General features: G+C 42.6%; 1 protein-coding gene across 1 annotated transcript in view; it reads right to left on the reverse strand.

Annotated features, from left to right (window-relative positions):
* RIN3 (Ras and Rab interactor 3) overlaps window positions 1-27,776 on the reverse strand; it is a 149,143-nt gene that overhangs the window by 27,840 nt on the left and 93,527 nt on the right. Inside the window, exons 5-8 of the mRNA XM_036735462.1 lie at window positions 25,348-25,439; window positions 7,786-8,290; window positions 6,341-7,521; window positions 1,280-1,588 (exon numbers count right to left, since the gene is read on the reverse strand). Coding sequence (XP_036591357.1) covers window positions 1,280-1,588; window positions 6,341-7,521; window positions 7,786-8,290; window positions 25,348-25,439 — 2,087 coding nt within the window. The remainder of the gene's footprint in view (window positions 1-1,279; window positions 1,589-6,340; window positions 7,522-7,785; window positions 8,291-25,347; window positions 25,440-27,776) is intronic.

The following is a 27,776-nucleotide window of genomic DNA, read 5'->3' on the forward strand; positions in this document are numbered from 1 at the left end:
GGGTGTTTATCAGAACCTCTGGCCACCCAAAAGAGTCCCCCTACTTTCACTCAATGACCTATCCTGGCCCCAGTGGCTGGGATGGGAAATATGCCAGCAAACCTGACTTCTGAATCCATCTGAAACTCAGTTTTCGTCTCTGGAAGGTGGACAGAATTTCCCATACCTTTTCTTCCCATAAAGTCACATACAAGAACTATAGACATCTTAGACATTTGGCCCAATTCATCCCTTTACGATAGTCAATGCCTAATGGCAAGAGGAGGAAGCTTGTTCTCTTCAGGAAGTCCACTCCAGAAGTGGAACAATCTTAGCTTTTCAATTCCCTTCAAATCTATCTGCTCCATTGTCCCAGCTCCACGGAACAGTGGATAGAGTGCTAGATGTGGAGTTGGGAAAACCTGAGTTCAAATCCTGCCTCAGACACAGACTAGTTGTGTGACCCTGGGTGAGTCACTTAACCTCTATTTGCCTCAGTTTCCTCAACGGTGAAATGAGAATAATAATACTAGTATCTCCTTCCCAGGGTTGCTGTGAGGATCAAATGAGATAGTTTTGTAAAGCCCTTAGCACAGTGCCATACAATAGGTGCTTAATAAATGCGTGTTCCCTTCCCTTCTTCTTCCTTTTTCCCATTCCCAGGGGCAGCTAGGTGGCGCAGTGAGTAGAGCACCGGCCCTGGAGTCAGGAGGACCTGAGTTCAAATGTGGCCTCAGACACTTGACACACTAACTAGCTGTGTGACCTTGGGCAAGTCACTTAACTTCAACTGCTCTTCCAAAAAACCAAAAAAACCCCTTTTTCCCATTCCCTAGGGTCAATCAAGTGTTCCAGCTTGTGGCAAGTTCAGGCCAGCCAAGAAAAGGTGTAGGGCCACTTTTTCATTTCTCTTACATTACAGTCAGGCCACTGCCTACTTGGACAGTGATTGACTCTGAACATTCCTCATATCCAGAGGTGGGGGAGAAGGGAGATGGGCCTTTTCCTGTATTTGGTCCCCAGTATGATAGTCAGCTTGGACACATTTCTAGGGTCCTTGATGCCTAGCATCGTACCCAGTGCTACCCATCCCCTTTAGTCACCTCCAATAGGATTATTTATCTGGGTGGGTTTTTTTGCTCTTGTCTAGGAAAGCCTTCTGTTCATTGACTCTAGAATAGGAATGCTAGAGAATCTAGCTGTTCTTATCCTTCAGGGTTCTAGAATCACAGACTCTCAGAGGTCACTTGGTCCAACCCACTCCTGAGCATGAGCCCTATCTCCTTCCAGTTTTGCCTACCTGGGTTTCCTAAGGCCATGGAATCATAGATGAGTTTGCAGGACTTGAGCAGGATGGCAATCTTCTTCTCAGGGGAGTAAGCCTTGTGCATGCTGGTGAACTTGTGAAGGATCTTCTCCATGACGGAAACTTCTGGCACACTGGTCGTCACACCCAGGTCAGTGGTGGTGGTGGCCAAGATGACTAACTGATTTCCCTTTAGTTGCTGCAGGGACCCATCCTTGCTGTGGATATCCTGGAGGTGTGAATTAATAGCTTCTTTCAGGGGCTTCAGCACACATTTATATAAGGCAGACTCCACAATGGCTTCTGCGAGCAAAGGAGACAGGGATTAAAACATAGAAACCAATCTAAAGGAAACATACCTCAAAGGTCCTGCTTCTTAACACTTGTTGAATGTGGGCAGCCAGCTCTCCCCAACCCTTACGTTTCCAGTCCCCATGCCTTGCCAAATGCCTGCTGCCTGTAGCCCTCAGATTCTGTTACATAAAATGAGATGGGGTCAAAATAAGATGCTCACATACGTCGTTAGGTTACAGGGGCTTGAGGAAGCAGACCCTTGAAGTTCCTGCTTCACTCGAATGGATATGGTTCACCCCTCAGCACTTAGTGAGGTCGGAGCACGTCAAAAGCACTGCACTGGACCCTAGGAGACCCGGCCTCTGGTACCTACGCTACTGTTAACTTGCTGAGTAACCTTGGCTAAACTGTTTCCCTTGTTTCAGATTCAGTTTTCTCAGGAGCAGAGTGAGTTGGCTGCACTCAACCAAGTTCTCTTGCAAATCTAAAAACATTGTGATTCCACTCTAATAAACATTTGTCTTGATTGTCTCTGTACTCTTACGTACTCACATACCAAGCAACCAAGCACCCATATATATACTGCCTCTTATGATTTTAAAAAAAATTCCCATGTGCTTTGTTTCGCCAATTAAACTTTAAGCTCCCTGAGGACAGGGACTGGCTTTTCTTATACTTTGTTTCTCCCATAGCACCTGCTACAAAGATGGGTACAAAGTGGCTGTCAATATATACTTGTTGACTGGGTGATGCTCTGCTGGGGCTAAGGCATTATTTAAAAATGCATTCCAATGGCGCTTGCCCAGTTGCCTTTCTGAGTCTAATGCACAGTTACACCTTCAACTCCACAAAGAGAGTATTCTAATTTTTCTTTCTTCATCTATCCTAGGCACTTTAACTTTCTAACTGGTAGCAGAGAAAGTGAAAGTCAGGAAGTCTAGGCTCTAGTCCTGGTTCTAACATAATTGGTAAATGACTTGAAAGCTTATTCATCTGTAAAAGGAGGGAAAAGAACAAAACATTTATTAAGCACCTACTGTATGCCAGGCACTTTGCTAAATACTTTACAAATATTATCTCATTTGATCCTTACCACAACCCGGGAAGGTAAGGGTTATTATTATATCCATTTCACAATTGAGGAAACTGAGGCAGAAGTTAAGTGACTCGCCCAGGGTAACATGGTTAGGAAATATCTGAGGCTGGATTTGAACTCAGGTGTTGCAGACTCTGGGCCTAGCTCTACCACCCAGCTGCCTCAAGGAAAGGGGTGGACTTGGAAGTCGCTTCCAGCTTTAACATTCTATATTATATGATTTTTAAGGTCCCATCCACTGCTGACATTCTACTTCTACCCAACTCAAACTTTCTCTGTTTTAATGTTTAACATAATTTTCTAAGGTTCCTTCTAGCTCTGATAATCCCATATTTTATGTTCTAACGGTCTATATTCTAAGGTCCCTTCCAATGCTAACACTCTGTGTTCTATGGTTCTAACATTCTGTGTTCCAAGGCCCCCTTCTAGCTTTCAAATCTTAGAATTTTGGGATCCTGCTTCCCAGCACATAGCATCTGTTCTGGGCACCCGGCCTAAAGTAAAGCCCACCTTCTTCCCTTGTATCAACCACATGGTAGCAGTACCCAGAGTAATCTTTCAGAATCATTCTATAGTTTTCCAGACTAGGTTTAAGACTCCTGGGTTTCTTAAAGCATGGTAACAACAGATAAGATATTATCCCCTCCACTGTTCACTCCCGTTACAACAAACAGTCTTATTTACCCATGCCAAGGGAGCATCACACATGGGCATAGCTAGGGGTGGTCTCATGAAAAGACAGTCATTCATCTATGGGTGTTATTTTGAGAGATGCTGGGAAGGTTCCTACTCAGACCTGGTCTGGGTGTCAATTACTGGAAGTCACCACACAAAACTTGGGTTCCCCAGCCGTACTGCTTTGATGGTTAAGGGCCAAAACCCTGCCAGGACAGAGTGAAGAGTAATGGGAAAACATTGGTCATCGAATTAGAAGACAGGGTCTGGAATTGCAGCTCTATTATTTATTAGCCTTGGGATACCACCTCTCCTACATCCTGTCCTGTAGTGACCAAGTAGAAGGGTTGGGGGTCCTACTGTTTTGGGCCATTCATTCAATCCTTCACTTATTTATTTACCTATCTACCTATTTATTTATCTACTTATTCGTTCATCTATCTATCTATCTATCTATCTATCTATCTATCTATCTATCTATCTATCCATCCATCTATCTATCTATCTATCTCCCCCTCATCTCCCACCCCTTCTCCCATCAATTAGATGTCTTTGCTCAGCCCTTAGAGCTAGGTTTGGGCTTGATTTTTCCTTGGGCAAGGTGCTATTCCCATCATAAAAAGGGAGCATGCCACCTTAGCTTTGGGGTGCGTGTGTATGTGTGTGTGTGTGTGTGTGTGTGTGTGTGTGTGTGTGTGTGTTTAAAGATTGTTTCATATTTGAAGATTTTTTTTTCAGAAAGGAGATTACTGTGAATCATGTCCTGTTTGTCTGGATGTTTAAATTATAAGCAATTTAAAAAAAACCCCTTTATTTATAAATCTGTAAAATGGTAACAGGATATAATTCCTGCCTACTTCACTCAGTTATTCAATTCCATTCCTCTTTGTCCATCTATCTCCCTTTCAATGTCTCATTTTTCCTTCACCAGGGTCTGCTTCGTCCTCAATCCACTGACTATCTTATTTCTCATTCCTTAGCTGTGGATTTATTCCTAAGAATGTGTTTGTGTTAGTAGATACTCCCAGATGAGTTACACTCATAAATATTCTACGAAAAGGTCCTCCTGGTACTCACAAGCCCAGGGACTTCTCAGTGATCGAGGTCAACCACCGCCCCACCCCTCTCCCCCTCCACCCTGGCCCCAATCACCTTGTGTCCTCCTATGACGCATCATTCTCTTGAACTCTACCCCACTAGTCTAACTGATTGCTGTCTAGCCACTCTATACAGTGTTTGCCCTTGGTTCCTCTTTTTCTGAATTTTCCCTCATCAGCTTTCCTGTGTAACACAACACACTCGTAGACTAATAGTTTTGTTTACTATGAAGCTGAAACTGGTAAACACTTCTGCCTATCATCCGTCTCCCTACATCATCTTTGACAGAGTGATTCCTCAAAGAATCAGTCAATCCAGTTGGCCCATGACACCTGTAATCTACTATAAAATTCAGTTTTGCAATTTTACCTAAGGGCTAAGATGTGAAATTGTTGCAGAGGCAGGGTTATGTAGTTTCCATTGTCAGCTTAAGAACCAATTGTTCAATTTTCACCATTAACATTTACACCTCAGAAATTTGCAAACAATATAAAACCAAGTCTTGATTTATTTTTGTTGATTATCTAGACTTGAGAAAGTGATGGAGAAAATGTTAACAAGGCAGATTAAACACTTTTTTTGGAGGCAATGGGGGTGGTGGTGGTTTAAGTGACTTGCCCAGAGTCACACAGCTAGTAAGTATCTGAGACCAGATTTTCACATTTGAACTCAGGTCCTCCTGACTCCAGGACCGGTACTCCATCCAATGTGCCACCCTTGCAGATTTTTTTCCTGAGAGAGCTGATTGTTAAGCACTGATCAGTTAAGTCAGGCATCATCACCGGCTTCAGTGATATTAAGTGGTGGCTGGTGCTGGCCAGCTATTGTTAATTACATGTGCAACATATGGGTACAAATATGTATGCATGTTTTATATGAAATGCACAATATGCTTATGATAATCTATGTTCATGTGTACGTGTGCACAGACACATTGCAATAACATGCACAATAAACACATGCATGTACTCATATTTGCAGGCATATGAGTGTATAATTCTATCGTGTGGGTGTGCATACGTATGTACGTACGGGCAGGGCCAAGCCTGGAGTCAGGAAAACTCATCTTTGTGAGTTCAAATCTGGCTGCAGACATTTACTAGCTGTGTGACCCTGGGCAAGTCACTCAACCCTGTTTGCCTCAGTTTCCTCATCTGTAAAATGAGCTAGAGAAGGAAAGAGCAAATCGCTCCAGTCAGTATTTCTGCCAAGAAAACCTCAATTGGGATCACAACTGAAAGTGACTTGAAAAATAACAACACGCATATGTACATGTACATGCATACGTACACACATGCAGAAGAGAGAGAAGGGGCAGGAGGAGAGAGGGGAACGGTACTCGCGAGCGCGTGCGTGCGCGCGCGCGCGCACACACACACACACACACACACACACACACACACACACACAGCTGTGCTCTTCCAGCCCCATGCCATCTATGCTGCTGCCGATGCCCCCCTCTCTCACAATGAGCCTTCTTTCGCCACCGTTCCTCCACCTCATCTCCCACTTGCTGTACCCTCTCTACCCACCGCACTGACCGTCCCTCTTCCTGCCTAAGGACTTATGTGACAACAACAACAGCACTAATTCTGGCTTGTGACCTAGGGAGGATCATTTTGCCAATCTGCTCATTGTTTTCTTCAGCTGCAAAACAAAGATAACAATCTTTCTACCACCTAGGCCTGAGAGCTGGGAGGAGAGCACTCTGCGAACCTTAATGCGCTCTAGAAAGGCGAACTGCTCATTATCAGAGCAGGTGTTGGGGGGCGCAGGGAAAGCAGATAGAGCAGAGCATTATGGGTATGACTCTCCCCCAGCCATACACCCCACCCCCATCCGCTAAGCCGCGTGCGTCCCCCACCAAAGCCAGGCGTGCGCAGGGGTCTTACCCAGTTCTTCCTCGGAATGTAGGGTGAGGTCCACCAAGGCCTTCAGCTCAGTGCTCTGCAGCAGGTAACTCTTCAGCTGGGTCATCATCATCCGGATTTCTTGGAGCATCTCTGTGCTGGAGTTCTGTTTGGCCATCATCTCCAAGCTATACACTCTGTAGTCCTGGACCAGGTTGCCGAAGTACGAGTCCTTGTCCTGGGCCAACTCCACCACTTTCTTTTGTAGCTTACGGTTGCTGGAAAGGAAGGCATTGAAGACGTTGGAGAAACTCACAAAAGAAAGTCGGTGTTTGGCCTTTCCCAGGATCACCGAGGACTTCTTCTTCACGTTGGGGCTGCTGAAGTGGTCCGGGTCATCCTCTGTGCTGCTGGTCGAGTAGGAGTCCTGGTCTGGGGTGAGGACTGACGTCCCCAGGCTGTCAGCCAGTGAAGCCATGGAGCCTCTGAACTCTGAGGAGCCCAAGGACTGGGGGGTGCCTTTGGCCTCGCCCTGAGTCACCACATGGCTGGTGGGGACATCTTGGGCAGGGGAGCTGGTTGTGGAAAGAGTTGAGGCAGGTTGTCCATGTAACTGTTCACCTGTGGGTTCAGGGCTCTCTGGCTGGCTGGGGAGGTGGGAAGCAAGCTGTCGGGAAATCCGCTTCTTCCTTGGGGGTGGGACGGGAGGTTGTTTAGTCTTCTTCTGTTGCTCAGGGCCATTCCCTAAACCACCGACCTTGGCCGGTTCCTCCACACGGAGGACTTGCTCCATTGCTCTTCCAGGCGCACCTGTTGCTTTTTGGGTTGGAAGGCTGTTGGGGAGGGTCCTGGGGTAATCTTGCTGTTCTCCTTGCCACCTCACTCCTTCAATCCCATCCCCCGCCTCAGTCTTCACCATGCTGCTGTTTTCCAATGAAAGCCTCTCTGAGAGCCTCCTCCTAGGGGGAATAGCTGGCCGGGTGCCCTTTCTGGATGCCGGGAGTTGTGGGGTTGAGTCCGACACCACGGCCTCCTTTTTATTGTCTTCACCAATATGTTCTAGGTTAACGGGACGGGGCGTGACCTTTGCACAGGGAGTCACAGGCTGCTGGCCGGACTTTCCAGGAAGTCCTGCAGGAGGTGCAGAGGATATAGCTACTGGAAGGCAGGGCGGAGGGACTGATGAAAGAGAAGGTGCAGCAAGAGAGAGAGGGGCATCAGCACCAGGAGGAGAGAGGGGGGCAGCAGCAGAGGCAGCGGGGGTAGGAACAGAGAGGGGGGCAGCAGCAGAGGCAGCAGGGGCAGGAACAGAGGTGGGGATGGCAGAAGTAGCAGAAGAGACAGTAGGGGCAGAAGCAGAGAGGGGGGCAGGAGAAGACACAGCGGGGGCAGGAGGAGAGAGGGGGGTAGCAGAGGAGACAGTAGGGGCAAAAACAGAGAGGGGGGCAGTAGCAGCAGAAACAGTGGGGGCAGAAGCAGAGAGGGGGGCAGCAGAAGAGACAGTAGGGGCAGGAGCAGCAGAGACAGTGGGTGCAGGAGCAGAAAGGGGGGCAGCAGAAGAGACAGTGGGAACAGGAACGGAGAGGGGGGAAGTAGCAGCAGAGACAGTGGGGGCAGGAGGAGAGAGGGGGACAGCAGCAGCAGCAGGAGCAAAAGAAAGAGGAGGAGGACGAAGAGGAGGAGGGGGTGGCCGCCTTCGAGGAGTTCTTCTAGAAGCAGGTGAGGTAGCAACAGGGGGAACCAAAGTGGCCGGGCAGCTCTGAAGCAGGGGTTCTTCTGAAGGTAGTGAGCTGCTACAGTCCTCTATAAAAATAGGATTCACAAACCACAATCTGTCATTTCCTATTGACAACTCAATTTCACATGAGCAGTTTGCATAACGTGGTGAGGATCTGCGGCTGGAGGCCAGGGGTGCAGCTAGAGCAGAGCCCTTTGGGAGCTCCCCAGTGGTATCTCTCCTTCTCCGAGGATTTAGAGATGAATCCCAGAAACCTGTGTGAAGGAAGGCAAATGAGGAGAGATGTAAGAAGTTTCTCCTCCTGGTTAGCTGAAATGCTGAGGAGGCACTGAGGAAGCCTCATAGGGAGGATGGGGCAGGAAGGGACAGTGGGAAAAGTTTAGTTCACTTTCCCCGCCTCTTTTTCGTTGTTGTTCTTTTAAGCTTTCATGGCACTTTCTGATTTTGGGGGGAATTAGGAGCACCCCACAAAACCCACAAACAGGCCTTTGGTTGGGGTGGTGGGGTACTGAGGAGATGGGGAGCCAATGATGGAGTGCTAATGAAGCCGATGATACCAGTCCTGACTTTTCACTTACTAGCTATGTGACTTTGGAGAAGTCACTTACCCTCTCTGGGCCCAAGCTTGAGGGTACTGGGCTGGATGATCTTCAAAGCTTCTCTGCAGATGGTGGGAAGAGCATAATTCTAATAGACCAAGTTTTAACATTCTTTGTTCTAGGATACCTTCCTTCTTTACGACAGTACCTTGGGTGCCATGTAACCACTAAAAGAGTATGACTTTACTAATCTGGTTTTCTTTCTTGCAAAATAGACTTTAAAAAACCCAAACAACAACCTCCAATCAATCCCTACTAATGAAAACAGTTATATGCAAATGGGGTTTGAACTTGTGGTTATGTTTGCATAGGAGAGACTTATACGTTTGTGCATAGTAAAGAAGAAGAGACGAGAGAGACAAAATGGGAGGGGGGAAACAGAGAAAGAGAGAGAGAGAGAGAAAGAGAGGGACAGAGAGAGAGAGAGAGAGAGAGAGAGAAATAGAGAGGCAGAGAGACAGAGAGAGAGAGAAAGAGAGGGAGAGAATGAGGAGAGAGGAAGACAGATAGAACAGGAGAGTCAGAATGAGAGACAGACAGAGAGAATGAGAGAGATATAGAGTTTGCATATGACATGGCCCCTGACTTCATGGAACTAATTCAGGGAGAAGGTCTATACACAGAGTGTATCTAGAGCATATAATAGTACACGATGAACGCATTAGAGAGGGTTAAACCAAAATACTCATTTTTCAAAGCATATTTTTTATTAAAGCACTTTTACTGATAGTTTTTTTTCCTGTGACAAGAAACTAGGATAATAATAATTTACAATCCTGAATGCATAGAGAGCATTTTCTTTTAAGAATCTCAGACCACCGACCATATATCTTAGGTTTACTCTCGACAGCTTTGTGTGATAAGGAGTAGGTAGATATATCCTCACTTTGTATACAAAGGCCAAGAGCAGTTAAAAAAAGACTTTGTATTGGAGCCAGATGTCTCAACTTCATGTTCTGTCTCAGTCACTTACTAGTCAGGCAATCTGGGGCAACCCATTTCACCTTGCTGGGCCTCAGTTTCCAAATCTGTAACTGGGGATAATACGCATAGTACATATCTCATAGTGTGGTTATGAAGCTCAAATGAACTAATGTGTGCAAAATGCTCTGTAAACGTAAATTACTGAATGTCAATTATTATCGATAACAATTACTACTATTTATAAAATACTGACAATGAACATAATGATAGAGTTGCCCAAGGTTACAGAGTTAGTAAGTGACAGAATCTGACTTTGAACCTTTGGCCCTGAGTACTTCCTCCACTAGATGAATATTACTTAGAATATGTTCCTGGAAATTCCAAAGATGATGATAATTATCTTTAGATCTAGGGAGATCAGGGTGGTGGTAGAGCTGAGAGAGATCCCTGAATTGTCCTGGGAAGAGACCCACTGATCAAATAACCCACTGACATGGATCCTATGGCCTTGTTGGGGAGTTTAGGGCCAACAGACCCCACTCTTGTGACTCCTGATCTCCAATAAGATCTGGGGGAAAATGTAGGGTGTTCTCATCCCTAACATTCTTTCTTAGGAAAAATTCCCTCATACTAAGGAGTTAGCAACTTCATGTATTATCTGTCTCTGGCAAACATTTTAAAAAACAACCTACAAAGAGCTAAGATTTGTTCATCTCAAAGAAGTAAGTTAGAAAGTTAGGCGTTGGTAGGGGAAATATTTTTGGAAAAGGAGGCTTTCCTGAAACTGTCTATGTAGAACTGCAGCGGTCCAACCTATATCTGATCCTGGAATCCCTATACTACATCCCCCAACAAAATGTTCACTTGGTCACTAATTCGAACTCTTCAAACGATGGGGAACTCATCCCTCCCCCAAGGCATCCAATTCCATTTTCAGATTGTTCTAATAATTAGACAGCTTTTCCTCATTGAGTTGAAATCTGCCTCCTAGTAATTTTCACTCTTAATTCAGTCCTGGGCAGGCAAACAAAAGAAATCTGATTTGTCTTTCACATGACACTTCTGATAAAAACAAAACAAAACAAACAAAAACTTCCCCAGCTCTTTTCCAGAATAAACATCAGTTGCCAAAGTTAAGGGAGGGCAACCAGGACTTAGACTCAGGGTGCTGACATCAGACACGTCCCCATGCCTTATGGCACTCCGCCAGCCCTTACCTTGGGAGCTCCAGACTAACAGCATTTCCTAGCACCAACCTTTGGTCTAATCTCCTATTGGTACATATACCAGACTCCTGGGGGAAGAAGATGTGCCACTCCTTCACCTGGAAAAACTACACTGATGGATAGACTGTACGTCACATTCACCGTAAACTGTTTTTGCCTGGCAGAAGAATCCCTAGCTGAAGCTCTGCCAAACATTCTCAGCTCTTTCAAGCATCCTTTGTATGTTATAATTTATAGTTGCCTAACCATCCTGGACACCCTCCTCTAGATAGGCCCCAGGTTTGTCAATGTCTTTCTTTTCTAAAATGTGGTACCCAAGGGGACAACTAGGTGGCCCAGTGGCTAGAGCACCAGCCCTGCAGTCAAGAGGACTGAGCTCAAATCCAACCTCAGATGCTTATTAGCTGTGTGACCCTGGGCCAGTCACTTAACCCTAATTGCCCCCTAAAATAAATGAATGAATGAATAAAAAAGAATGTGGTGCCCAGTATTAGATACAATATTCTATTTCAGGTCTGAGAAGACCGATTATTATTTTTATTCCAGACATTATCCCTTTATTGGGCTTGAGACTGCAATACTTTTGTTTTGGTCATCACAATACACTACTGCCTCATATTCATTAGACTAAGATCTGGAAGGCACCTCAGAGGCCATCTAGTCCAATCCCTCATTTTATAGATGAGAGAGGTTCAGTGACTTGCCTGGGAGCACACAGCTAGTAACTGAGGCAGAATTTGAACTCAGGTCTTCCTAATTTCAAAACCAACACTGTATCCACTAAACCAGAAATGGCAAAGGAGGCTGCAAATGGTTTCCAAAACACCTGAGCGAGGCAAAAAGCAGATTGAAATGTAATTGGGAAATGTTCAACAGAATACATTACAACATACATGATGTCAGTTTGTGGTTTTTTAAGTCAATGTGTAGCAGCCACAGGGATCTGTTTCTTTTTGAGTTTGACACCACTGCATTTTACCACCTACCTATTTATTGAGCAACAAAGGATATCTCAAACTTCTTAGTGTAGTTTTAAGCTATTAAAGCTAAAAACTGCACTATGATTTTGTGGTACTCTATTTTGAGCCTATTTAGTCATTTCAGTTGTATCTGACTCTTTGTGACCCCATTCGGGGTTTTCTTGGCAAAGATACTGGAGTGGTTTGCCATTTCCTTTTCCAGCTCATTTTACAGATGAGGAAACTGAGGCAAATAGGTTAAGTGACTTGCCTAGGAGTCACACAGCTAGTAAAGTTATCTAAGGCTGGATTTGAACTCAGGTCTTCCCTCTATCCACTGAGCCACCTGGCTGTCCAAGTATTGAGCTTGCCATCCACTAAAACCCCCATGTCTTCTTCACAGGGAACTTTTCCAATCATATTTCCTACATCCTGTACCTGCAACATCTGTTTACATTTATTCCATAATGAATTACACCTTGTTGGTTCCTACACTTCCATGTGTCAGAATTTGGGGGTGGGTGGGGAGGGGGTCATCATTCAGTCATTCTCTGTATCAGCTATGTATCCGCTTCAAGTTACCCACAAATTTGAGGAGACCTTTTGCCTGGCATGTAGTAGGCACTTAATAAATGTTTACTGATTGATCTATGTCTTCAACCAAGTCAGGAGTAAATACGTTGAATGAAACATAGACAAAGACTGAGCCCTATAGAACCACAATACTATGTAAGCAGACCCGTAAAGAGCCAGATTCCTAATATTGGAGAATAGGAACCAGATGGGCTTAGCTGAAATTCAGTGAAATTTCTGAAAGAACTCAAAGGGCCTAAGAACACTGAGTGCCTTCCCACCTCATTCCCAAAGCAATGACCTATCAGTGAAGTCAAAAGGAACAAATCCCTTACTGGCAAAGAGTCAATGCTATTTATCGAATGAATACTCATAATAGTCTTTTGGCATGCCACCTCCACTTTTCATTCCCTCTTCTATTTAAGGGAAAGAAATGTTTTACTTTTGATTACAACTTTTCATGGTAGTTGTTTTCTGTTTCAGCTTTCTTGGAAACAGGATGTCTACAACAAACAATTCTATTACTTCCTCTCTTTATCTCCCACCAGTTACTCTCCTCTGTTTTGACTCTGTGACATCATGCTTCCCTCAGGATAAGCTCATCACCAGAAATAACCATCATCATGGATGTTGCTTCAGCTATGATACTCAAAACCTCAATTGTTTCTCCCTTCTGATCGGAGGGCTGGAGGGCAAAGCAAAACACTCCCAAAGCTTCCTTGTATAGAGGTCCCAGAATTTTGGACTGCCTGTTCTGCTTGGTTTCAATAGCCTCTGTTGGTGACCCTCCTCCTGCCTCCGGCTTTTCATTTTCCTTCATTAGACTCTAAGCTTCTTAAAGGCAGGAAATAGCTTTCTTTTTATTTTTAATGCCAGTATTTAGCACAATGCCTAGTGCATCACCACTACCACCACCATCATCATCATCACCACCATCACCATCATTATCACCACCACCATCACCATCATCACCACCACCACCACCACCATCATCATCAATATCACCACCACCACCACCATCACCATCATCACCACCATCACCACCACTATCATCACCATCACCATCATCATCACCACCATCACCATCATCATCATCACCACCATCATCACCACCACCACCATCATCATCACCACCACCACCACCATCATCATCATCACCACCATCACCATCACCATCACCACCACCATCATCACCACCACCACCATCACCATCATCATCACCATCATCATCACCACCACCACCACCATCATCATCATCACCACCATCACCATCATCATCACCATCACCACCACCATCATCACCACCACCACCATCACCATCATCATCACCACCACCACCACCATCATCATCATCACCACCATCACCATCATCATCACCACCACCACCACCATCATCACCACCACCACCATCACCATCATCATCACCATCATTATCACCACCACCACCACCATCACCACCACCACCACCATCACCATCACCATCATCACCATCACCATCACCACCATCACCACCACCACCATCACCACCATTACTATCATCACTAATATTTATATAGTATTTATTATGTGCCAGGCACTGTGCTAACAATTATTAGTGCTTAATAAATGTTTATTGATTAATAAATGCTTATTAAGTTCCCCTCACCCCTTACTTCCATGTGAATCTAGTGATTATATAAATGCTGGTGCTGATTTTAATCTAAAACTATTGCTACCAGTTTTCCAAGTAGTTTTTATTTTTGAAAAGGAAAACAATGATGTTTTTGTTTCTTTTCTGTATTCTGTACTTGTGTTCTGGTGTTTGAATCTAAAATTTAAAAAAAAGAAAGGGAAAACAAAACATTTCTTTGCTAGCAGAAAAAATGGACTTTGATAAGATTGTATTGTGCCTAGTTCTGGGTAGCACCTGGCAACAGAGTCAAAAAGATCTCGATTTTCCTCATCGTGGTTTCTATATATCACAGGTTGGCATAAAAAATTAAATGGGAATTTTTGCGGAAGCCACAGATGACACAGAAAAAATCTAGAAACTCAGAAATGCATCAAATATATATATAGCATTTATAATGTCAACAGGTTTTATCTTTCAATACTGTAATAATTCAGAGTTCTTCTCTGGTGTGATGGCAGGGCCAAAAAATTTTACACAGACTTTCCAGATTGTGGGGGTGCTGCCTCCCTAACCCCTGTGGTGTGGAAGAGATACCTGTACATACAAAAAGACCTCAATACGCTAGAACAATAGGTCAAATGGAAGACGAAATTAAATGAGGATACTTGCAGGAATGTGCTGATAAAGGTTTAACAATGAATGAATGTCACATGAATGTCTAGGATACACGTTTTACATTTAATCTGCATTACTAATATTTTCTTAGTCACTTTCTTAAGTCTAGCCCAGGGCTGTCCAAAACATAGGCCGTGGGCCCCCATGCGGCCCACCTGTGTCCACCAAAAGCACAGAAATTGACACAAATGCTTTAGTTAAAGCACTTTGGTCAATTTCCATGCCCGTAGTAAACACTGTGGGCCCTGGTCCAGACAATCAATAAAACAATAAATCAAGCCCTGGTTTTTATCATTTGCTGACTTCTGAGGTGTGAATGCTTTAGCTTTTTTGGGCTGCTGTGTTACACTCTTAACTCATTGAGCTTACAGTCCACTTAAACTCCCAGATCTTTTTGCTAGTGAGCTGCTAACCATACTTTCCCCAGCTTGTCAATGTCAATTTAAAAATTCAAATCCAGGACTGTGCTGAAGCCATACTGACCCCCCAAAACCTCATTGTTAAAATCTTTAGTGTAAGCATTTTTTTCTGTATCTTTTTTTTTTGGTTTTGTTTCTTTTTTCTCATGATTCACTCCATTGATCATGGCTCTTCCTTATGACTTGACTACTGTCTAAATATGTTTAATACAAAGTTAATACAAAGTTAGAAGATATATCAGATTCCATGCCATCTTGGGGGGAAGGAGGGGAAGAAAATTTGGAACTCAAAAACCTGTGGAATGGAGTGCTGTAAACTAAAAATAAAAACATTAAATATTGAAAAAAATTAAAAAACAAAAACAAAACAAAACAAAAAAGTTACCTTCTGACAGTCACAGGGCAGGGAGGGCAGAGCCAAAATGGCAGCTGGAAAGCAGGAACTCACTTAAGCTCTCCCCCAAATCCCTCCAAACACTTGTAAAAAATGGCTCTGAACAAATTTTAGAGCTGTGGAACTCATGAAATAGCAGAGGGAAACAGATCTCCAGCCCAGGATGGCCTGGATGGTCAATGTGAAGGGTCTATTGCATGGTGCTAGGAGTGGAGCCCAGGCAAGGTGGGCTATGCTAGTGACTTTATGAGAAATCAAGATATTATAAAACAGAACCAAAGGAATGAAAAAATGGAAGACAATGTAAAATATCTCATTGGAAAAACCACTGACCTGGAAAATAGATCCAGGAGAGAGAATTTTAAAATTATTGGACTACCTGAAAGCCATGATCAAAAAAAGAGCCTAGATATCATCTTTCAAGAAATTATCAAGGAGAACTGCCCTGATATTCTAGAGCCACAGGGCAAAATAGAAATTGAAAGAATCCATCAATAGCCTCCTCAAATAGATCCCAAAAAGAAGTCTCCTAGGAATATTGTCGCCAAATTCCAGAGCTCCCAGATCAAGGAGAAAATACTACAAGCAGCCAGAAAGAAACAATTTGAGTATTGTGGAAACCCAATCAGAATAACCCAAGATCTGGCAGCTTCTACATTAAGAGATCGAAGGGTTTGGAATACGATATTCCGGAGGTCAATGGAGCTAGGATTAAAACCTAGAATCACCTACCCAGCAAAACTGAGTATCATGCTCCAAGGCAAAATATGGATTTTCAATAAAATAGAGGACTTTCGAGCTTCCTCAGTGAAAAGACCAGAGCTGAATAGAAAATTTGACTTTCCAACACAAGAATCAAGAGAAGGATGAAAAGGAAATCAAGAAAAAGAACAAGAAAAAGAAATTGAAAGGGACTTACTAAAGTTGAACTGTTTTGTTTACATTCTTACATGGAAAGATGACATGTATGATTCATGAGACCTCAGTATTAGGGTAGCTGAAGGGAATATGCATATATATATATATATGTTTATGCATATATATGTATAAATAAGTGAATGTGTATGTATGTATATATGTATGTGTGTGTGTATATATATATATATATGTATATATATATATATATATATATATGGAGAGAGAGAGAGAGAGAGAGCGAGAGAGCAGACACAGGGTGAGTTGAAGATGAAGGGAAGATATCTAAAAGAAATAAAATCAAATTAAGGGATGAGAGAGGAATATATTGAGAGAGGGAGATAGGGAGAGATAGAATGGGGTACATTATCTTGCATAAAGGTGGCAAGAGGAAGCAATTCTGTGGGAGGAGGGGAGAGGGCAGGTGAGGGGGAAATGAGTGAATCTTGCTCTCATCAAATCTGGCCTGAGGAGGGAATACCATACATACTCAATTGGGTATCTTATCCCACAGGAAAGAAGAGGGAAGAAGATAAAAAAAGGGGGGGGATGATGGAGGGGAGGGCAGATGGGGGTGGAGGTAATCAAAAACAAACACTTTGGAAAGGGGACAGGGTCAAGGGAGAAAATTCAATAAAGGGGGATGGGTTGGGAAGGAGCAAAATATAGTTAGTCTTTCACAACATGAGTATTGTGGAAGGGTTATACATAACGATACACATGTGGCCTATGTTGAATTGCTTGACTTCTTAGGAGGGGTGGGTGGGAAGGGAAGAGGGGAGACAATTTGGAACTCAAAGTTTTTAAAACAGATGTTCAAAAAAAAAAGTTTTTGCATGCAACTAGAAAATAAGATACACAGGCAATGGGGCGTAGAAATCTATCTTGCCTTACAAGAAAGGAAGAGAAAAGGGGATGGGAGGGGAGTGGGGTGACAGAAGGGAGGGCTGACTGGGGAACAGGGCAACCAGAATATACGCCATCTTGGAGTGGGGGGGAGGGTAGAAATGGGGATAAAATTTGTAATTCAAACTCTTGTGAAAATCAATGCTGAAAACTAAATATGTTAAATAAATAAATTTTAAAAAAGAAAAAAAATTTAATAGAAAAATAAAACAATAGCTTAATTTTTTGAGAGGCAGCTAGGTGGCATAGGGGAGAGAGCATTGGCTCTGGACTTGGGAAGTCCCAAGTTCAATTCAGTCTCACCCACTTGTTGTATGATCTTGGGCAAATCATTCAACCTCTGTTTGCCTCAGTTTCCTCAACTGTAAAATGGGGATGATAATAAAGCACCTGCCTCCTAGGGTAACTGTGAGGATCAAATGAGGTAGGAAGGGGAAGGAGGATGTGTTTTGGGTTTGGCTTCTGGGATGTTCTGTAATCTCCGAATTCTATGAAAACTTAAATATGTATGGGAAGAGCACAGAATAGGAGGCAGACCCAGCAGGTTCTAATAAAATTATAATGACGCACAAGATTACAAAGCCCCAGGTATTTCTATATAACAGGCTTCTTTTCTAGGATGTGTGAACCACTGAAGAGGAAATAATTTATGCTTACTGTAACTTCCCATTCTCAAAAGTTTTAGTTAATGTTAAGGGCAGTGTGTCTACAGGTCGAACAAATTCTCTATTTCCCTTTACCCAGGTGGGTAAAGTCACCTCATCTGTAATGTGACACAGTTGGACTAAATGATCTTGAAAATTCCTTCAAACCCTGAGATTTGGTATTCCATGATCCCCAGATCCCTTTCCAGATTTAACATCTTGTTCTTCTGATTGTAATACATTCTTTTCTACTGGAGGGAGTATCAGACACAAGACTGGCATTACACTTGGCTAAGATAGGTGATTATAAATTGAAGGGCTCTGCAAAGGTGTCCTGACCAAAAAATTCCTTCCCTCCCTCCCTCCCTCTAAACAACCTTCCTTCAGGTTCCCATAAAATTAATTTCCCTTTTTTTTTTTTAAATCATGAAGATCTCAACTAAAATACAATTGTTTTCTGTGAGATTCTTAGCCACTAAACCAAAATTTGGATTCATTTGTCAACTTAGCCCCAAAGCAGGGGAGTGAGAGGATGAGACAAAGGGGCAGGAAAGGTTTGATGAGAAAGACAAGAGTCCTGGCCAGGTGGGCAGTGCAGTGTATAAGATGCTGAAAGCATGGCAGGGAAAGGGAAAGGGACCTGAGCACACCCAAAGGCAAACTACTCCAAAGTTGGCCACAGGCCATCGCTATGACTACATCCTAGTCTGTATTTACTAGCTCTATGACCCTGGGCAGGAGGCAGTGAGGTGGCACAGAGGATAGAGCGTCAGGAAGGAAGGTGTGAGTTCAAATCCAGCCTCAGACACTTAACTGGTTTGTGTCAGTTTCGTCATCGGTAAAACGAGCTAGCAAAGAAGTGGAGAACCCCTCCAACATCTCTGCCAAGAAAACCCCAAACGGAGACACACAGAGTCAGACATGACTGAACAACAAAAGTAACAACATGACCCTGGGCAAGTAACTTCATCACTCAGTTTCCTCATTTTGTAAAATGATGATAATAATGCATCATGCTAGAGTGGAAAAAGCATCTAGCCCTTAAGAAACCTGAGTTCAAATCCTGACTTTACCACTTGCTAGGTCTGTGACTTATGGCAAGACACTTAAATGGCTTTTGCCTCTCAGGTCTCTTATCTCTAAAGTAAGGAAAATAAAGATTCTATTATCTACCTCACCGGGCTGTTGTGAGAATAATGTGCTTTGTAAACATCAAAGTGCCATGAGATTACGAGTTCTTCTTTTGTCTATGTTACTTAGAAATAAATGTTTTTTAAGGAGCATATTTTCCATGGTCATTCAGAAAGTTTTGTGCAAAGACCATGCTTTTGGAGGCAGGAAGAAAGCTGAGTGTGAAGGGGGATTGGAGTTTATGTGTCTGAGAGCAATAAGCATGGATCAGTATACTGGGGAGCCATAGGACCTTGAGGGCTAGCTCCTGATGGATGCTGGCTGAATGTCACAGGTAACCTTACTCCTGAAGGGATCTCTGATTGGCCATCCACTAATTGGCTCCTTTCCTATGGCTGCTGGGACACTTAGTAGCATGCAAAGAACATGCCAGTGAACTGCGGGGGCAGTTTGGGTGTGTGACATTTCAGAAAAAAAGGGGAAGTAAGTGGTTTTCCTTAGTGGCTTTGCTGGGCAGCAATTGGGCAGAGGAGAAACAGAAAAACATTTCATGCTCTACTAGGCATTGGCAAATCCTTGGGCATGGTGCTCAGAGGCTAGATAATAATCTTAGCCCTTGGCACGCCACCTTCTCTTGGAGGTGCCCATTAATTACCTCTGCTCATGTCCCATTCCAGGTGGCAAGCTGGTCATTTTAGAGGTTCTACCAGGGCCTCAGGAATAGCCCCTTTGTGGAGATCTGAAGATACCAGTATGAGCTCAAGGAATGGGATTACATGGGCTATTCTCTGCTTCTTAATTGGGCCCACAGGCAAAAAGAAGCCTAATTTCAAGGGGCACTTAATCATCTCACTTTAGAGTGTCCAAGAAGCATAATGAATAGACTACCAGGAAGATAACTACAACTCATTTGTCATCATCTATTATAGAAGATGGAGAAATAAAGAAATTCTGTGAAAAATGAAAAGCTTTTCCAAACCAAATCAACACATACTGTGATGGTGACTTCATTGTGTAGGTAGACAAAGAGGGAAGATAGTAAAAAGAATGCTGGCAAATATGGTTCATAGTTAAGAAATGAAAGGCATCAAAGGCACACACATTATTCAGAAGCCTTGGCACAGTGGGTAGAGTACTGAGCCTCGAATCAAGAAGACTTATCTTCCTGAGTTCAAATCTGGCCTCAGAACTTATAAGTTGTGTGACCTTGGACAAGTCACTTAACCCTGTTTACCTCAGTTTCCTCATCTGTAAAATGACCTGCAGAAGGAAATGGCAAAACACTCCAGCATCTTTGCCAAGAAAACTCCAAGGAGTCATAAAGAGTTAGTAATTATTGAAACGACTAAACAACAAATAAAATGCCTATATGTAATGAAACTTTTCTTCAAGAGGATCATCAAAAAGTGATCTTACATGAGAAGAAAATGATTGGTTGATTAGAGAACAAGTAAAAATTAATATCAAATTATGTAAAGATGAAATGGAAAGATGAAAATAATAACACTTATAACAGCTCTAGTTTAACCTATTAAAATAATATGAAAAGTAGGAAATGGATAAAAGTAAAGACACCGATTTTGATTACCACCAGTCCTTAGATATTTGAACAATATATAATAGTTACTACAATGAAGTAGCCAAAAAAAGAAAAAAAGCCAGGAAGTTAGCTTAGCCAATAAACAATTGAAATCCCTTGCCAATCAGACTGACATGACAGCCAAGGGCAATTTAGAAACAAAGTTTCATTGTACATCTTTACAGAGGAAAATGATTGTCTCTTATGAATGTCATTGCCTCAGGTTGGTAGGAGGATGACAAACGGATGTAAAATGGAACACATCTGTCAGCATTTCTATGGAGATGTAGACTCATCGTTGCTGACAATGGAATCTCTACATTTGGATTTTAACATGTTTGCAGTACCCAATATACTATGAGAGAAGGGAAATAGCATTTAAAAAACTGAAATAAAAGAGAAAAAGCAACTGAACTTGATCAAACATATAAAGAAATTAGTGATAGATACAAAATGTAAGGAAACGTTAGGGAAAATATATGAGATTTGGAGTCAGAGGATCTGTGTTCAAATTTTGCCTCTATTAACTTACTACTAATGTGAATGACCTTGAGCAAGTTACTTAAATTCTTTGGACTTCTGTTTTCTTCTTCATAAAATGGACTAGATATCTCTGTGGTCCCTTCCAACTCTAAATCCCATGATCAGATTTTAAATTTCCTGGCACTGTGCTTATTTGTGCACATACTGTCTCCATTCAGTAGGACGGAAGGAGGTAGGAACTATTTTGTACGTGTATTTGTACTGTCAGAACCTAGGCAGTGTCTGATAAGTACTCACCAAAGTCTATTGAATCAAACTGATTTAAAAGCACTCAGAGATTGATTTGGAAGATATCACAATGAGAGGAAAATTCCAAAGAATGTAAAATATCATCTACTGGCACTGTTTACCCTAAGAAGTCAACAAAGAAGACATCAACGATGACACAACCGAATATTTTGTTTCTCACTTTTATAAAATCATTATGATAATTGTCTACCCATGCATTGAGGATATTCTTGATTGAGATGTTAAAGGGGCTCAGATCAACTTTTAAAATTGATGCTCTATATCAACTCACTCCTTCACAATCACTCAATTAAATGAGAGGTAAAAAAAATACAGGTTAATTACCACCTCCCCAAGTCAGTATAATAAAATGCAGAATCTTTTATGCAAATATTAAGATCATATCAGATATATCACGTTTGCAAGATACACTTTTAAGTTTAATCTTCAGAATTAACATTTTCTTCATCACTTTCTTAAGTGTAGTCACAACAAAACAATAAATAATATCCTCGTTTGGTTGGCCAATTTCTAGAGTTAAAATGCTCACATAGAAAATTTAACAATCAGCTCTCCCAGGAGTTGGTAGGAGCTAGCTCCAGAATGCCTCATTTCTTCCCTGTACAGCTGTCAACAAAGCATTTGAGAGTCTCATTCTTTTTCTGTGGACAAGATAGAGAGATAGGGGCTAGAAAATGGCATATTTAGGTGGATTTGGGACTTGTTTTCTCTGAAAACAGGTGTACCTTGGATAGGGCTCTGTGGTAATTTGAATCTTTCTATTACCCTGAAGAACTGCAGGAAGAGGAAGGGAGAGTTAGGAGGGAAAAGGAAATTGGGTTAATTGAAAGTTAAAAGTGGGAACGGGACATAGGCAGGGGACTGAGAAGATCCATATTTTTAGTCACGATATCAGGTACAAAGAAGCCAAAGTCCCGCTAACACGATCTCCAAGATATATGAACCACTCTAGCTCTGACACAGCGCAGGCTAGCCGAATGCAATCTCTTATTCTTTAGTACAGAATGTCTCACCAATACAATTCAATTAAAAACATTTATTAAGTATCTGCAATGCTCTATACTGGGCAATGGGAAGAAATATAGGACAAACCCAGTTCTCAAGGAGTTTACAATCTGATTGGGGGTGGTATGGGTCCAAATGATCACATAGTTATGATATAAGGGAGAATGAGAAAAAGGGGGGTCTAAGGTTTCACTATGAGACATTTAAGGAGGGAATGATCACTTCTAGCTGAGGGTGGAGTAGGCAGGTCAAGAAAAGCTTCAAAGAGGAGACAACATCTGAGTTGGCTCTTAAATAAAGGGTGGGCCTTTGGCAGAGATGAGGGGACACGGGAAAATATATTTGATATACACTAATATGATGGAAAAAGAATCGAGGCAAAGCTTCTTCTCAAGAGCTCTGGCCTCAGAAAACCACATGTTCCCAGAGTAGGCCCTCGGACACTTAAGAGTTCTGTGTATGAGCAGGACAATCCAATTTCCCAAGACATGTGAGCACTGAGTTTCACTTGAACCTAGATTTTAAGGAAGTGAATGTTGAAATGCCAGAGTTTTAAGTGCTGTCAACTTTCTCGACACCTACCCCAGAGATGACATCCATGTCATGAGATGCAGCTGGGAGCTCGTCATCCCTGCTGAGCTGTCCCAGGATAAAAGAGGTGTCTGGTTCCATAACGGAATGTGGTTTTCTCAGGGGTGATCAGCACTTTTCAATTCAAATACAGTCTTGACATTTTTTTTTTCTCCCTGAGGCTTGTAACTTCTCCTCAGGCTCCAGATGAGGGAAATATCCCTCAATCTAACCCTTCATGACTGGCTCGGGTTTCAGTAAGATGCCTCAATCTAAGTTTGGTGGAAGTTCTTTACTTTTTCCAAAATGAAATAATGACGACTTACATTTCTATAGGACTTCGAGGTCTACAGAATGTTTTCCTCACAACAACCCTGTGAGGCAGGTAGTACAAGGATCATCATCCTTATTTTAGGGATGAGGAGAATTTAAAACACAGGCCCAAGCCAGAATCAGAACCCAGGTATCCTAATTCCAGTGCCAGTATAGCACACTGCCTTGGGAGGAAGTGAGAGTCAGCATCATAGACTGGGGATAAAGTACTGGATTTGGAAGAACTGGGTTCAAATCCTGCCTTAGATATATATATCTTAGCTCTGTGGCCCTGAGAAAGGAACCTTTCTGGGGTTCAGTTTCCTCGTCTGTAAAATGAAAGAGCTTAGATTCGATGGCGTCGAAGGTCTCTTTCAGCTCTAAAGCTGTGATTCCATAATTTAAGAGCTGAATTCAAGTCCTTCTCCTGGCGTATTTAGGCTATTACCCTGGGCAGGTTATTTAACTTTTTTTTTCCTCCTTTATCAAATGAGAGGCTTGAATTCAATGACCTCTAAGATTGTTTTTTTTTTTTTGGAGGTCAGAAGGCAAGGCAATTGGGGTTAAGTGACTTGCTCGAGGTCACACAGCTAATAAATGTCAATAAGTGTTTGAGGCCCCATTTGAACTTGGGTCCTCCTGACTCCAGAACCGGTGCTCTACTCACTGTGCCACCTAGCGGCCTCTCTAGGATTCTCTACAACTCTAAACTTATGATCCTGTGACTGATAGAACTCTCCCAAATGTGTAAAAGGGAAAGGGAGGAGAGGTAGGATTGCTTTAAAATATGCACCTCTTTTAAGGTCTAGTCACTTTTCCAAGGAATGTGCTTTCTTGACACCCTCGTTCTGGTTCATAATTGTACACCATTCTTTGGAATAGGGGCAGCTAGGCAGTGCAGTGGATAAAGTGCTGGACCTGGAGTCAGGAAGCCCTGAGTTCAAATCTGCCCTCAGATACTTACTAGCTGTGTGACCCTGGGCAAGTCACTTAACCGTGTTTATCTCAGTTTCCTTATCTATAAAATGAGTTAGAGGAGGAAATGGTAAGCCATTCCAGTATCTTTGCCAAGAAAAACCCCATATGGGGTCATGAAGAGTCAAAAATGACTGAACAAAAACTTTGGAACAGGGAGCATCTGAATTGGCTTCAAGGGATTGGATAGAATTTAAAAAGGGAAGCTGCATTAGTGGGAGTAGGTGGGTAGGGAGTGTACAAGGCACATTCAGGCATATGGAACAGTATGAGTAAAGACAGGGAGGTGACGTGTTTGAGGCATAGGGGAGACTTATTGTGGTTCAGTTATGTCTGACTCTACATGATGCCATGGACGCGTCTGTGGAGTTTTCTTGGCAAAGAGACTGAAGTGCTTGCCATTTCCTTCCGGAACGGTGCCCCCATTTTTACAGATGAAGAACTAAGGCAAATAGGGCTTAAATGATTTGTGCAGGACCACATAGCTAGTGTCTGAGGCTGGATTTGAACTCAGATTTTTCTAACTCCAGGCCCAGTGCTCTATCCACTGCCCCGCGTAGCTGTCTCAGTGTAGACTAGCTTGGCATTATTATTAGACTGGGGCTGGTGGATAGGTGGGGGTGGGTGGGATTTACCATAGTAATTAGCACAATTAGAAAACCTTACAAGATTGTAAAGGCTCTGAAGAAAGGGGCAGTGTTTTATTTATTTTTAATATCACTCTTCTCCTTCCCCACTTCCTTCTGGTCACCAAAGTGCCATTTAATGCTCTTAAAACTAAGATACACTCTCTCACCTGGAATGATTTTAGCTGCTAGATTGTGCTGAAAGGAAGGAAGGGGAAAAGGTAAAGAAGGAAGGCTCTAGATTTAAGCCACTCTAGCCATGCCGATAAACTACATGTTTTGTCACTAACATGAGACTAATACCAAGACCCTGGGACACTGACTACCCACATGGACATGTGATGCCCTACAAATATCAAACTTCAGATCCAGAGAGGCAGTTTACTTAAAAATTTGAAATTCTTCTCACCTAAGGCTCCAGGATAAGGCTGCCCTGTTAAAGTTTTAGCTGCTCCCTCCCTTGTAGAGGACTTACCTATCCCCAGGTTAGAGATGGTTTCAAGCTCTTTAAAGTTGTTGGCTTCCAAAATCGCCTGAGGCAGTCTTAAGGTGAAAGGCAGCAAATCTCTGTACAGGCACACACGTGGGATGAAGGGGAGGGAATGTTGGGGAGAGAGAGAAAGGGAGAAGAGAAAAATACATGGGAAGAGATGAGGAACTCATAAATGGCAGATGGTCCCTAAGGTCTCCTCCTCTCTGACAACCTTTCATCTTCTAGCAGCCTTTCTAGTGTTAATAATATCCCAGTGACTCTTCGAGCTGTAGCATTTTAGATTTGACATGCCAACGCCTTATGTTCTAAGGTACATTTCATGCCAACCGTCTAATGAATCTGAATTCCTTAGCTCTTGGGAGTAACAGTAACAGTCCCATTTCTTTTGACAGTCCTAATTGTTAGTTTTGTTTTGGTTAAATAAAGCTTACATCCGCTTCTCTAGCTTTTACCCACTGATCCTAGCTGTCCTCTGGGGCCAAGCCAAACCAATCTAATTCATCCTCCATGTGGTAGATCTTCACATGCTTGCGAACAGCTCTCATGTCCCCTGTGGTCTTTGCTTCTCAAAGATAAGTAGCGTCAGTTCTTTCAACGGCTCCTCATGTATGGTAATCTTGAGCACCCTCATTGTCCAGGTCAACTTCACTTGTTTGCAATCTCATGTATCAATGTGCTTTCTAAAATGTTGCTCCCCAGAGTGTGATATTCCAGTTATGGGATGATTAATGCCCATGTTACGAACATTATGTATCTCTTAATGCAATCTAATGCGGAAGTGAAAAAAAGGTTTATTAAGTATCTACAATATGTCGGGTACCATGCTAAGCACTTCACAGCATCACAGCAGCCCTGGGAGGTAAGTACTATTCCTATCTCATTTTACAGTTGAGGAATCTGGTGACTTGTCTAGGGTCACACAGCTAGCAAATGTCTGACGCTGCATTTGACCTTAGGTCTTCATTGCCTCCGGTTAGTACTCTTATTCAGTGCATCACTTTACATACCATCAGCTTTTCCCCACTCCTTGTCATGTTGCACTGTTGACTCATTTTGAGCTAGCTCAAAATAATAATAAAATAAATAATAGATTATTTTTCCATGCCTCCACCTGATCGATCCTGAATTTGTGAGGTTGGTTTTTTTTGAGCCCAAGAAAAAGACTTTTCATTTTTCTCTATTTGATTTCACCTTATTGGCTAGATTTGGCACATCACCTTAGCCTGTCAAGAGCTTTTTGGATCATTCTGTCATTCAACATATCAGCTGTCCCTCTCAGCAGCCCCTTTAGAAGGTAAAGCCCTAAATGGCAGGGACTTACCTACTTAATCTATTTGTATCCCCAGTGCTTTGCTCATATTGAGTGATAAATAAATGCTCCTTTCTTCACAGCTGGGTGGTACAGTGGATAGAGCACTGGACCTAGAGTCAGGAAGACTTGAGTTCAAACCCAAAATTGGAAACTTCCTAGCTGTGTGAGCCTGGACAAGTCACTTAATCTCTTCTTACCTCAGTTCCTTCAACCATGAAATCGGAATAATAGTAGCACCCACTTCTCAGGTTGTTGAGAAGGTCAAATGAGATAATATATGGGTGGTGGCAAAGAAGTGAAAATGGAGGGGATGCCCATCAGTCGGGAATGGCTGAATAAGTTGTGGTACGTGACTGTGATGCCATATTACCCTGCTGTAAGAAATGATGAGTAGGCTGATTTTAGGAAAACATGGAAAGACTTGATGAAATGAATCGAGTAGAACCAAGAGAATGTTGTATCCAGTAACAGTAATATGTTTGAAGAGAAAATGTGATTGACACAAAGGACTATGAAGGACGATGCTATCTACCTCCAGAGAAAGAAATGATATATACAACTATGTATTGTACAGTTTTACATATATATCTATCTGTATGAAATGCTGACCTTCTCTAGTGTGGAATTGCGAGGGAGGGAGGAAGGGAAACAGCCGGGATCTCAAATATAACAAAAAATAAAATAAAATAAATATTTTAAAAAAGAGATAACATATGTACAGCACTTAACAAAGCTTAAAACACTATTAAGTGCTATTTCCTTCCTTCCTTTTTCTAGCTCCTTCCTTCCTCTATCCCTTTTTTTCTTTCTTTCCATTCTTCCTTCTTTCTTTCTTTAATGGATGTATATTGATTAGACAATTAAGTCAAGACATGCTCTTTAACATGACACTTAGAAAATACCTGCTGAGAGGCTACATCGAAAAACAGTGACTTCTTTTCCCTCTCTAATGGAAGTCCTTCCTTGCTGTCTCTGGGAATCAGTGTTAACAGGAACTTGTGCCCTTGCAGCCTGAGGTTGAGGATCAGGAGGTAGATTTCTTTGGAGAAGGGGAGGAGTTGTTGTTCAGTCATTTTCAGCCACGTCCAACTCTTTGTGA

The sequence above is a fragment of the Trichosurus vulpecula genome, chromosome 8 (assembly GCF_011100635.1).
Source record: "Trichosurus vulpecula isolate mTriVul1 chromosome 8, mTriVul1.pri, whole genome shotgun sequence".
In the NCBI taxonomy this organism is placed as follows: domain Eukaryota; kingdom Metazoa; phylum Chordata; class Mammalia; order Diprotodontia; family Phalangeridae; genus Trichosurus; species Trichosurus vulpecula.